This window comes from Phoxinus phoxinus (assembly GCF_949152265.1).
Source record: "Phoxinus phoxinus genome assembly, chromosome: 3".
In the NCBI taxonomy this organism is placed as follows: domain Eukaryota; kingdom Metazoa; phylum Chordata; class Actinopteri; order Cypriniformes; family Leuciscidae; genus Phoxinus; species Phoxinus phoxinus.
This window is the reverse complement of record NC_136878.1, coordinates 15,408,052-15,421,296: the sequence shown is the minus strand read 5'-3', so window position 1 is coordinate 15,421,296 and position 13,245 is coordinate 15,408,052. Positions and strand designations below refer to the sequence as shown.

Here is a 13,245-nt window from a genome sequence, read left to right as displayed (position 1 = left end):
TTCCCGCTCGTATGCCATAGTAACCATGGCGACAGACGTGGACAACTGCTTAGTGTGTACCGTCTAGCTGGCTGCACGCTGTTATTGTTGTTTCGTTCAAACATTATGGACTATGGCAAGCAGACTTTGGGAAAAAAGGAGAACTAAAACGAGGATCAATATCAGCGTGGCGTTTTTCGAGAAGCCGAGAGCTCCACGTCCGCGACTAACTTCGACTTGACAGAGCTCTTAACGTTACTTAGACAGGTGAGCAAGTATATAAGTTACATAAAACTAATAGCTGCTAAATGTTATAACGTTATAGTTCAACATGAAATGTTATAATATAATCTGTATGTTATTCTAATGTTGATCTAGCTTACTGCTAGTCTCATAGCCAACAAACTAACACATAAAATAACATTATATAACTTTCAACACATTCAAATGCAGTTTAGTGTGATAGTGTAGTTAGACCAAGTGAAACAGTGCTGCGTTTCCTCACAAGTTTAATTCATCAAATAAACTGACCTGGTAGCAGCTAACGTTAGTTTGGTAGAAATGTCCTCATTCCTTTATATCCACGGTCACGGAGCTAACGTTAGTTAGCATGTGGCGCTGATATCTGTCTCTCATTAGCAATCTCGCCGTGCTTCATACCACAGTCATGTTAAAAACATCAATGTATTCACTCATCCATAAACATTATTAGATAACGTTACATAGATCTTGACGACAAGTTCCACATAATTTCTGAGGAAATTTTGCCTACGCCTTTGTTATTGTAAGAGGTTAGCGACCCCTAGCGGCGAAAAAAAATTACATACCGGTATTATGGTATCTTTAAGTGATTAGTTAAAAATACGGATTCATCCAGTAATGAAACGATGAAGTAGGCCTATAGGGCTATATATATGGGTAAGTCATTGAATCATTCATTCAAACAAACCAATTTTAAAGAAAACATTCACTCAGATTAATTGAACATTTAAATAGACTGCAGCAATTAACATTTTGTCAGAACCTCTAGTAAATTACATGTTATTTTGTTTAGTTGTCGGTTCATAATCGTGGGAGAATCGTAAAAAAAAGTTAAATCATGATTCTCAATTTATCCAGAATCGTGCAGCTCTTCTAATCTTGTGCCACTTCATTTTATCTATCAACTGACATTTACAGTGTAATTAATTTAGGCTAAGCAATATCTCTCTTGATCAAAAGAGCCACGTTGTTCCAAATTTGCTTTTATACAATATAACAAACAGAAACAGTTAATATTGAGTAACTTACATTTTAGACAAAATGTTGCCACTTTTCTGTTTTGGCTCCGTCAACAAATAATTCCAAACGAAGCCCAAAAGCCACCGCGTGTTTTGTTACTGAATGATTCAATGTTTTGAACGAATTGGTTAAATGAATGATTTATTGACTCACTTTTAAGCCCTATTCATATGGGACTTGTCTTCCAGGGGAACGTTAGATTCGTGTTTCACACACGTAGGCTACTAGGCGATTTTAATCGCGTCCGAATCTGCCAAGTCTGTGTTTTCTCACACAACCTCTGTAAAAATTCCAGCGCAAATTACCTGTTTTTCGGCAAACTGATGTTGGAGATGTTGGTCCTGTCCGAATCTATAGCCTACCTGAAATCACAGACGCCGAGTGATAAGAATTGTAACTCAAACGTCTTTTAGAAAAATAGTTCCATCCGAATAGGGCTCTATAGACAGAAGTCACTTACCGCCCGGCTATCTACTGAGTGGCGGAATGTAACATCCAGAAAGAGTCACTAAAAAGCTCTTGTGTAAAAAAGCCAATCAAATTCAAATACCTGGACTAATTTTAGTATGATAAAACAAAATTCTCAATGCTTTTGTGTGTGACGACAATATATGAAAATTAGTAAGTAAATTGCTTTTTTTGTGAACATGCAGGGTGACTCTGGCGGTCCTCTGAACTGTAAGAACACTGGCGGCATCTGGGAAGTCCACGGTATTGCCAGCTTCGTTTCTGGTTTTGGCTGTAACACTGTGAGGAAGCCTACTGTTTTCACCCGTGTGTCCTCTTTCAATGACTGGATCGACAAGGTACACTATGATGCTTTTGTAGAAATAACATATTCACAACACTGTGTGCGATTTAATAGATGCATGCATGCATTAGGCTAAATATTGAAGTTTAGTTCAACTAGGCCAAAGTCAGTTCTTTAATTAAAAGGACAGTTCACCCAAAAATGCAATTCCGTCATAATTTACTTACCCTCAAGTTGTTGAGAAAAACCTGTATGAGTTTAAACACAAAAGAAGATATTTTGAAGAATGTTGGTAACCAGACAGTTGGTGGTTTATGACTACCGTCAACTGTCTGGCTACAGACCTTCTTCAAAGTATCTTTTGTGTTTAACAGATTAAAGAAACTCATACAGGTTTAAAACAAATTGAGGGTGAGTAAATGATGACAAAATTGTCATTTTTGGCTGAGCTATCACTTTAAGTTCTGTCTAAAGCCATTATGGTTAACAAATTCCTGAGCTTCGGAAATGACCCAAAGAAAATGTGAGAGATTTGCATTAGATGAATTAATTAGATTTCTTTTTTCTCTTTGCTCATTGAAGGTCATGATGAACAATTAAGACGGACCAAGGATGCTGACCTTATTTTAATTCCAAAAAAAGAAAGAAACCCACCAAGAAAACATTAAATAAATACATAATGGTTCAACAAGGGATCAACTTCTTCCATCAGTTATTTTTTTTCCTTACCCACTCTCCCACACTGATTCAATACAAACTGCCAAATGCTTGCCAAAATATTAATCTAAACTCCAATTAGCTGATTGAAAGTGTCTTCTGATTAAGCACCTGAGAGTTTAAGGAAGGCACCTATGTTGCATCTATGTCAAACTACATGATGAATGCAGCAGATATGAATGTCAGATATGGTATTTTAAAGATTGCAGTACCTCAGAGAACAGTAGATCATTTGGCCAAAGGAGGTGAGGCTATCTACGATCGCTTCCCACTCAAGTGTAGGAGGAAAGGATGATAATCATGACCTACTGACATGCAACAATATCATGTGAAAACAGCACATGGATGATCAGGGATCTGTGGGTTCAAATCAATTTTTTTATTTTTCATGGCCAAATTCTTAAACATAATTAAAGATAATGTTAGTGATTGCCGGTGGAAAAAAAAAACTGTTAAGGAAAACAGATTTTGAGAGTTATTTTTGAGAGTTACACTCATTCAAGTGATTAGATGGATGCTTCTGTATGTTACCTGGTTTTGCTCCACATGAGACTTATTGAAATTCTGAAATTCAAAAAGAGTATGGGGAACAAGGCTGTTTTGTGACGCGAGGTGTAAAAATAAATCTTCATAATTATTTCTCATTCCTGGCATAACAATTCAAATTAGAGATAGGAAACTCTTTGCTTCTATATCTCAAAGAGTGACATTCGGGTGAAGCTTTTCTCTCTGCACTACTCCTAATGGCTCCATGGGGACTCCTGACTCGTTATTGGTAAACCATAAAGGAATCATTTAATAGCTGCTCTAAACGGCATTCTTCAGTACAAATTACTTTTATATTGTATTACATTTATAAAGCAGCATGCAGAACAGCAATAACACACAGAACTGTGACCATCATAGACATTGAAAGCTCATGTCATGCACATCTGATGAGTTCTCCATCTATTTGTTTAGTTTTTTTCCTCAATTTACATTTAGGCTACATTAGTCCCCCATATAATAGAGCATGGTTCTAAACTGGGGCCCGGGACCCACTTTGAGATCCCCCTGGCCTAAACTGTCAAGGAAATAATGATTCAAAGAAATAAATTATATAAAATTAAATATTAGAATAATGATTTTAATCATTTAATTAAATTAATATGAGCGGATTATATATAGCTAGTATCTGGAATAATTTCAAGAAAACCGCTTTTGTATTTTTATCCTTTAAGTTGTTTTTAATTAGTCATGCATACTAAGTTGAATCAACAGCTATATCTGTTAAAAAAGTTATAATTTCTATGGCCATGGGGAATAGATCTCCCACAATACTGAATATTTGGTAACAGCTTTAAATATACACGAGTACACTACATTTAAAAAGCTGATAAACACAGTTCCCTCCCGACTCCACCCGAGCCTGCCCTCCGAGTCCGGACAGTGCAGGGACAGTCACGTCACCTGGGATCGCTCGCGTTGTCATTGGTTAACGGAGTTTAACGTTTATTTTCGTTCTCAGGACAACAACACAATGACAACCACGCCTACAAGGCACTGGCAGTGACTGCAGGGGAGACTGAGCTCTAGGTTGCTTTGAATAATGCCACTTCATCTGCATATTAGCTACACTCGAAAAGTAAACATTGCGTAAGTAAATGACTGATGAGATCTCCGAGCTGCTGACGCTTCAAACCAACCGGATTCACTGGATGCTGAACGCGGTCAGACACGGACCCGTCTGATTCGACGTCTCTTGTTTAGCGAAAACTTTTTGATCTGACTGCACATCAGGGCATCAGCTCATTTGACTGGCTTCTTATGATTTGTCCGCATTAGAAGTACTTGGCAATGTCAGTGTAAAAGATGCGGGTAAGTTCACTTTGCAAAAGCAGCATCGCCATAACAGCAGCGTTTACGATCGGGATGAAACGAGAAACTGCAGCGCGGCGCCAGGCGGTTTGCATCGCATTGTTATGAATGGAGCACCATCTTCTCATCTTTTAAACAGGCAAGTTTATCCTTTCATAATGTTTATTGCGTGTGTAAAAATATTGTAAAGTCTTGGATAGCCTAACCATTTTCTTACTCAGTTGAATATAGTCTTATCTGCTGTATTTAGTATTCAGCAGCAGTCAGCTGTTGTGCTTCCACATAGTGTTGGACAGACAAGTGTTTCATTGTTCCCCTCATGTTTCATTTAGGGGGGTAGGGCTGTTTTTCTCAAACTAGTACTTCAATTAGTTCTTTATAACGCTGGTAGCCTACATGATGATTTTGTTTTTGAAAGGCTGGATGTCATCTTGATTGGTTTTTATATAACCTAATATTAATAATTTTTGCATATTTTTGTATTATTATTAATGAACATCCTATTTTTGAGAAGAAAACAACAATAATTGAAACTATTTACCTTGAGGACCATATCACTTTTAGTAGACCTATAATAGAAGTATATTAAATTGACATTATCATGAGTTGTCTCATGCTGCACTGTAGTGCTGTGAACAACCGGCAACTTCTTTGCAGTGTTCCTCAAATAGATATGCTTAAATATATATCCTGGCCATGCAAACATGTTGTTTCATCTGGAACTGAAGCACAGAGGCATATATGCATACTGCCCACAATAAGGTCAGCAAAATAAGACATGTTTCATGCGTCTTTCTTTCTTTGCATTCCAAAGCAAACTGACAAAAAGAACAATCACACTTGTATTTGTGGGTGGTTTTATTTGAGCTCTTTATGCTAACGTTTCACCTCTCTCATTTGACATAACTGTCATCTCATCAATAAAATTGGAGGCGTTGAGTTGGTGTAAAAATTAGCATCCATCCAGTCTCCGAACTCCTTGTCTTGTGAATTGCACAGACAATAATGCTGCTTTGTTATCATTTATTTGTAGTCCTATTAAAACAAAGCAAAATAAGAAACAATCAAGTACATATTAAGCAAACAAATACAATCATGCCCTAGTATTGTTTGTGAACAAATATCCATGTATGAATCAGGAAGGCAACAGTATAGCCTAAATCATTCAGATCACTAATGTTCATGTTAGACTGTGGCTCATCAATTGCTTTCAGCTTATTATTGATCAGAATGTCACTGATTCTGACTAGCTCAGCTAAGCTTAACCACAGAATACACAGTATGTACGTCATAGTGCAGTTTACATTTTAAGACCTATATATAACATCAGTGGGACCCTTTGTATAGGGGGAGAAGTTAGAGATTATGTCCTCTCTACAGAATGATCGGGTTTGCATGTAAATAGTGTTTAAAGAAGCAGTATAGTATCAGCCAGATCTGCATTATTCAACAGAATATGCATATAGAGCTGTGATAATAGGATTGGAGAGGGGAGGGTGTTTGTATCTGGGGAGGCACTTTAAAACATATTGGAAGTAAAATGATATTGTGCCCTAAGTGCCCTCGTTACTCAAACAGAGTTTGATCATCAGTCTTGCCCATGTGTTGTCTCGCTTCAAGCCGGGGCTCTTAACTTGAGTTTAATGTGAGTGGAATTGCTCTGGATTGTCTATATAAACTGACCCTCTAACAGTAATTTGAGCTCTGAAAAAAGAACTGACCTAGGGTAGAGACTTATGGTAGAGAAAACAACTGGAGATGAGGTTAGAAACAGATTCAACATGATGAACCATCTTGGTTTAGATACATGGACTTTTAAATGTCTGTGAGAGAGTAAAAAAAAAAAAAAAGGTTCACATTGTTCCTTTTGTAGTATAGTTTTACTTAGTAGTACTTTTTACTATTGTTTAAACTTGAATTACAATTTCAAAATTAAGTTTCAGGATTTTTAAAACTTTTTCATTGGTGGTCTCATGGACTTTGGGTCCCAATGTATGTATGTTTTTTTTATTAGTGAGTAAATGTATAGATTTAAAAAAAAAGACAATCTTGATTATACATTGTTACATTAAGAAAATGTTGTTTTCTCTGTTTTTCAGGAATCATTCAGAGGCTAAGGATGTTTCCCTAGGGATCTGGCTGACAAAAAACAAGACAGTCCGCCTTTGCAGAGATGCAAACCTTTGATCAGTAGATCACTCTTACTCACTGAAGAACCAGATGGTGTTGTTGGCTCTTTCAAGAATCATGCAAAATGGCAGCAGAAATTGAAACACAGTGACCCATTGATATGAACTGCGATTTCACGTGTCTTCCCTATTCTTGAACATCAGATCCCTGAGGTCAACTCACCATGGAGACAGAACTAAGAGCTGGGCTGTCCGCAGCTGCCATAGTGGCCATTGTGTGCAACTCAGTAGTAGCTGTGCTTATTCTCATTCTTTTTGTTATACTCTACAAGGCCTGCAAAATTCCCTCCTGTCCGGAAAGGGCTCCGGTGCTGGCAGAGACTCAGGAGCCACGGATAACTGAGCAAAAATACTTATTAACTGCAGCGTGAAACTGAAAAACGTGAATACAGGACTGCTGATTAAATTCACTGGGGCTTGAAGAATCTTTTTTATGGTTGAGCCCCCTTCTTCCCTATATTTAAGGTCCAGAGGAGCGCTTTTCATCTCAGGGCCCAGGGCTTTTCTGATTGTCCCGCTAAATGTGAAATGAACATGTAAAATGTGCGTACATGAATTTTTGGAAAACCACACAATTGGAAGGAATAGGAAATTTAAAAGGTTCTAGTTTGTAAAAGATCTAAAAAAATAGACACACTTGTCAGCCAGCGAGGACAGTATGGTTTGTTCAGCATTGTTCAGCAAAGTTACCCATCAAACATCTAAAATGCCTGGTTTTACTTTGTTGCATCTTTTTACAATTTATATTTGTACAATTCTCTTCGCTTACTTTATGGTAAATCTGTCAAAAATCATGCTATTGTCAATTGGTGAAAGACTAAAATATTTTTATGAATGCAGAGCTTGTGTTGAGATGCATGTAATGCATTTTACTATTTTAACATGTGAAAGACTAAAATATTTTTATGAATGCAGAGCTTGTGTTGAGATGCATGTAATGCATTTTACTATTTTAACATGTTTTATACTAAAATAAAATGTCAGAGACTCGCTGGTCATTTGTTTCTTTGTCTGAAATTAAGGATGAAACAAAGTTATGGACCATGCACATTGAAATCAATCAATGATGTATGCAGTATATTGAAACAGATGTATTTAGCACTAACTTTTCCTCATATAGATCTGTATGTGTTTGCTTGTGTGTATCTAAGTCTTGCACTTGTTTGTTTGCTGGTGATTTGCAACTGGAGGATCATTACGTAAAGACAACAAAGCCTCTTATCTATTTTACAGTCCTTGGACACAGTCCATCTGTTAGTCTATTTATTGCTCTTCACTGGACATAGTCACTTTGTGCTAGTCTTGGATCAGTTCCCTGTTCGCTTGCCCAAACCAAATTAACTAAATGGGCCCAACTTTCAGCAAAGGGCTATGTGTGGACTGCTAATCTCCAGTTCAAGTTATAAACTATACTGTATCTCTCATCAAAAATACATAAATGACCAAGAAAATGGGGAAATTATTGTGTGAAAGAGAGTAGCAGAAGTAGGAGATAGAGAAACTGTGAGGGGGTGAGGAGTGGGAAAATACTAATATAAAGTTTAATTTGAGCATGTTTATGTTGCCTGAAACCTCTCAGGGCACCTATAGTCTTGAGAACTGTAGGGGCTTTGGCTTTAACTTCCTCTATTTTTTATAGGTCAGTATGGTGAAAAAAAAAAGAACAGCCAACAAACACGTTTCAGCATGCAGGCGTTGTTAAGGAATGTTTTCTATCTCAATGTCTCTGTAGCTTTACATCTCATGCAGCTTATGAGACACTCCAGGAGGGCATAAGAGCCAGGGCTGCCAGGACTGTGGAACAAAACTAGCCCAATGAACCTTCTGCAACAGTGTACAGTTTTTTTCAACTGCTTACACACATTTTCAAAACTTTGCCTCTTTTTCTTTTCTTTACCAAGAATTTCACACACAAATCCAAGAATTGCGCACGCAAAATGCCTCACATCTCTTGCTAAATGAAGCACTGCATTCAAAATATCACAAACAAATCTCAAAAGCAAACACCTTTGCCATAATATACACACATTTATTTAAAACCTAAAGCTCTTCTTTCATGAGCTCCTATGTACATTTCTGTAAAAGATTGAAAGTAATTGGCAGATATGTTGAAAAATTCACGGTGAACACGAAAGACAGATTGAAACCAACCTATGTATTTTTCTACTGTAAGCATTTGTGGTTGTGAATACAGTATGACACAGTCCGCAAACCCTACACCTTGACATTTGGCCTATTTATAGGCCTATTCTAAAGCCATGATTGGTTGGTGTTAAGTAAAGCAATGAGTGTTTGCACATGTGAGGAGTTAGTGTGAGGCTTTGGTGAATTTGTGTGGCATTTTTATAGGTTGTGTTTGAAAACGAAATCTAGATTCTTCCTGTTAGATTTGTGTGTTGTGGTTTACAAAAAGTGTTTTATGAAATTGAAAACTGAGTCGAAGGCTCAATTAGTGTATGGTTTTGCAGATTTGGTGTGTGGTTCTGGTGTTTAAGTGTCAGGTTTCAGAAATTGTGTGGCAAGTAAGGATTTTGTGTGTAAGCAGTTGAAAAAAACTGTACAAGTAAACCGTGTCCTTGGCAACCCTTAAAGAGCTCAGCCATGTGAAAGGTCAATGGTAAAATTTACCATTATAACAAATACAGCACACCAAATGATTTTTACTCTGTCAGATTTAGGCTTCTTTTCTTCAGTTATCTTCACTGGAAATAGTTTGACATAACTACAGCTTCTATATGAACGTACAAGCTTATATGTCATGATTTAAAGATGTAAAGCAAAGTTGAGACATTGTGCTTTTATTGTGTATTACCAATTCAAAATAATTACTTTGAGGGACTGATGTTCAACTCTCCATGTTTGCTATATGGACATGTGACTGGACTTTCAGAAAAAAGGATTTTCTCTATGTAATAGCTTTAATTGTCACTTCATAGACATACTCAAAGTAGTTTTGTTATCCACATAAAATGGAGTTGTTTTCTTCCTGTTTTTTTGTTGTTGTTTTTTTTTAACAAATTACGACTTCATTCTTTTGGTGTGATTTGCAGAATTTGATTATTTTTGAAGGAAAAGACTGTGTAGTAATGACACACTGTAGCTTCAGAACTGATTTGCCCTAAGGTAAAGTAAAGTGAAGAATTACATAACAACATTACAGGCTATACAGGAATAAAATCCAGATTACTAATGAACCATAATCTGCATCGCCATCTGTGATGTCATGGTTGCATAACCTAAATGAAACAAAGATACATGATACATTTGCCCCTGCATTAAAGGGTGTCTTTATGTGACAACTGACATGGATAAGAGCAAGCATATATTTATTTATAGTACATCTGACTGCAAAGCTTTTTTTTATACAGAGAATCTTATAACAGCTGTTCGTATGGGGTTTCACATGGGCTTTTATTATAGATTACCTCTTAGCACCTTAGAGGTTATCAAAGAGATAATGAAATCCAAAAAAATATCTCACAAAAGCAACCATTATTCATTTTCTTTTTACAATGGTGCTTGTAATGTTCATAGGCTACATCAATTATTGCGTTTTCTCCCAACCACGGTATAATACAATTGCAATCAATTATGCCATTTTTTAATACTTAATAGCCATTAGGGAACCCCATTATTACATTTTATCGTGATTATAGTTTTAAAAGTAGGCTATAGTTGTAAAATGCAGGAATGTATTTGCTACATTTAATTCTATAAGCCTAATGCAGAAGAAGCAACGTCTAATTTTCATCTTACAATGTTAATTGATAAGGAGTTCGACATCAATGTCACAGCGGAATGATTCTTTTCATACAGCTTTGCTTGGTTAGTAATGTGACTAATTTCTGAAATAATCCTCAGTAAAATGATGTTTATTTTACGCCTTGTTGATTAGCGCCATCTACTGGCAAACACGTCTACAACTATAGGCAGGAATATCATAAATATACTAGCATTTCAGCATAATTAAGATGGTAGGAAGTAGCGGCCTAAAGCATATACGATTTATGGACATTTTACAGTTTTACTTCTATTTTGAGCTAATTTTGTTAACATTTGGATTAATTAAATTTCTAGTCAATGTTCGATTAAAAGTATAGTCTGTTATATTGGGTTGGGTTGGAATTATTGTTTAGAAAACAGTTGAGGGAAAAAACAAAAGAGCAAATATCAGACTAGACATTGCCTATTTTCAGATTGCTCTCATACTGCCTCGTAGAGTCGTAGGCAGTTTTTATTAAGGTTAATATCCAGAAGCTGTCCAGGGTCCTGAAGTCACTTGCTCTGTGTCTTGGGCAGGTGTATGGTTAGGGTTAGCAGCCGACCTCTTTTTAACACTGTAAAAACACAAATGGGGACACTGTAGATCCCGTTTATAAGGGATACATTTTATTTTATTTTATTTTTTGCATTCATTTTATTCTAATCCCTATTCGACATCCCTGATTACAGGTTCGACATAGACTGCAAAAACATCATTCCACACGAATTTTGCCATCTCGAGGTTATTCAAACACTCACAGACAACCCTGCCTGCACAATGTCTGTGTCTGATGCTAGTCTTGGGTGGAGCAGACATCGCTCGATGGCGTTGAGTGGGGCGGAATCCGTGGTGCTGCTCGCGTCTCGAGACTAGTTTCTCCCGGAAGTGGGTGGTTAAGTCGCCACTCGGTCACTGCTGGCTAACGAGCGATCGCTGGGATGAAGGAGAGTCGGGGATATTCTTGGGGCTGACAAATATCCGACGAAACAGCTGTGAAATTTCATTTTTAACCAATTAGTTTGCGGTATATCCGCAGAAATCCGCCACAAACGTTCACAAAAAAAAAGAAAAAAGGCTCAGACACCCCGCCGCCAAGATGATGGAAGAAATTGACAGATTTCAAGTGCCGACTGAGGCAGAGATGCAGCCTTTTGTAAGTTAAACCAGATTGACTCTTTAACAGCCGATTAAAGCATAAATGTTGTCAGTATGCGGTTTTAATAACATTTTGATGGGCGAATTGTAGCTTAATATGTAGGCTACTAACGACCCGTGGGATATTTCATTAGTCTCATTGTGTCATCACAGACCTTTATTTCTTAAAAAAAAGGTAAATATCTTATATTACGAGAGATCGCCGATGGTCCCTTCTGTGTCTTATGTGAATTTTTGCTTGTAAATGTAAGGATGCTACTATGATGATGCTGCGCACTGAGACTGTTTGTGTCTCCCTGCATCGAAAACAACATCAGCTTCATTTTATTTTATAACTTCAGCTCGAGTTGTTCTTCTATCTCTTCGTACTTTCCATCGTAACGCTGTCTGTAACATTTATTTGAAACAATGTTAAATACTGCGTGATGTTTCTTCAATCTCATAGAGGCCTTCATATCCTTTTGCTTCATCATGCAGAATACGTGCTATGGTACCTGAATAATGTCATACCCCTCCCACCCATCCCAAATTCATCAATAATTCTCAGGAAAATAACCAGCTCTGTTTGAAGAGACATCTGGATGGCCCATATTTAACCAATGACCCATAGAGCAGATGCCCGTGTTCCTCTGGTTAGTTCTAGATATGGTTCTCATTTTGGTTTTGCTTCAGAACCCAGATTTTACATTGGTCATTAAGTGGAGACCCAACACAAAACCCACACTGTTTATATATAGATGTAAATAACATTTCCTTAAGATCAGAAGTGGAAAATTATTTATTTAATTAACTACATAGATTTAATAATATGCGACAGAATTAATAAAAAAAAAATGACAGTGTTGTTTTCAAAATTTCTGTTGAAATTCAATGATTTAATGCTCTCTGTACACAACACACAAAATATATTGTGATTGGCACAAACCATGTTTATTCTTGGTGGAAGTAAACCAATATTTAAGGTAGTCTGGGTATGCAACCCTTCTGCGACCCATTTTTTTGGCCATGACCCAGTGGTCTGGTGTATATTATATTATATTTTATATTATGTACAATATGTAAAGTTTTTGTGATCCACGTACCAAAATGTATGTACTGTGCCTATGTTTTTCCAGTTTTAGTAGATTTAGGCTTTTGTAATATTAAAATCGGTCATAATTCTTTATCCGTTCCTTATTTGAATTTGGCAAATTCCACCTTTTGCTTCTGCTAATGTTGTGTTTCCTTTCACAAACATCCCAGGGTGTGTTTTACTGTTTTAGAATGAGCTGACAGAAATCATACAGCAGACATAAAGTGATGCTTTGTGGACAGAATGGACAGAATGGATCTCATAAAATTGACTTAATCGATAAAACTAGACAGTCCTGACACTTCTGTCTTGTTCACCAGGATCCAGCATCATCGACCACATCAGAGGCAGACTCAGATACCAGGGAGAATGAACCTGCCACCCTGAACTATAAACCTTCTCCTCTCCATATGAAGATAGGTTTGTCCATACTGCCAAATGCCAATATAATTGTTTGTGCAATTATGTATTATTATAAGAC

General features: G+C 36.9%; 2 protein-coding genes across 6 annotated transcripts in view; one reads left to right on the top strand and one right to left on the bottom strand.

Annotated features, from left to right (window-relative positions):
* Positions 1 to 13,245, bottom strand: part of ankrd34bb (ankyrin repeat domain 34Bb) — a 322,103-nt gene that overhangs the window by 43,567 nt on the left and 265,291 nt on the right. The window lies entirely within an intron of this gene.
* The window catches only part of ela3l (elastase 3 like), a 28,043-nt gene that overhangs the window by 11,038 nt on the left and 3,760 nt on the right, over positions 1 to 13,245 (top strand). For all 4 annotated transcript variants that reach the window (XM_079605606.1, XM_079605608.1, XM_079605605.1 and 1 more), the window contains 2 exons: positions 1,914 to 2,066; positions 13,085 to 13,184. In XM_079605606.1, the coding sequence (XP_079461732.1) occupies positions 1,914 to 2,066; positions 13,085 to 13,184 (253 nt within the window). The remainder of the gene's footprint in view (positions 1 to 1,913; positions 2,067 to 13,084; positions 13,185 to 13,245) is intronic.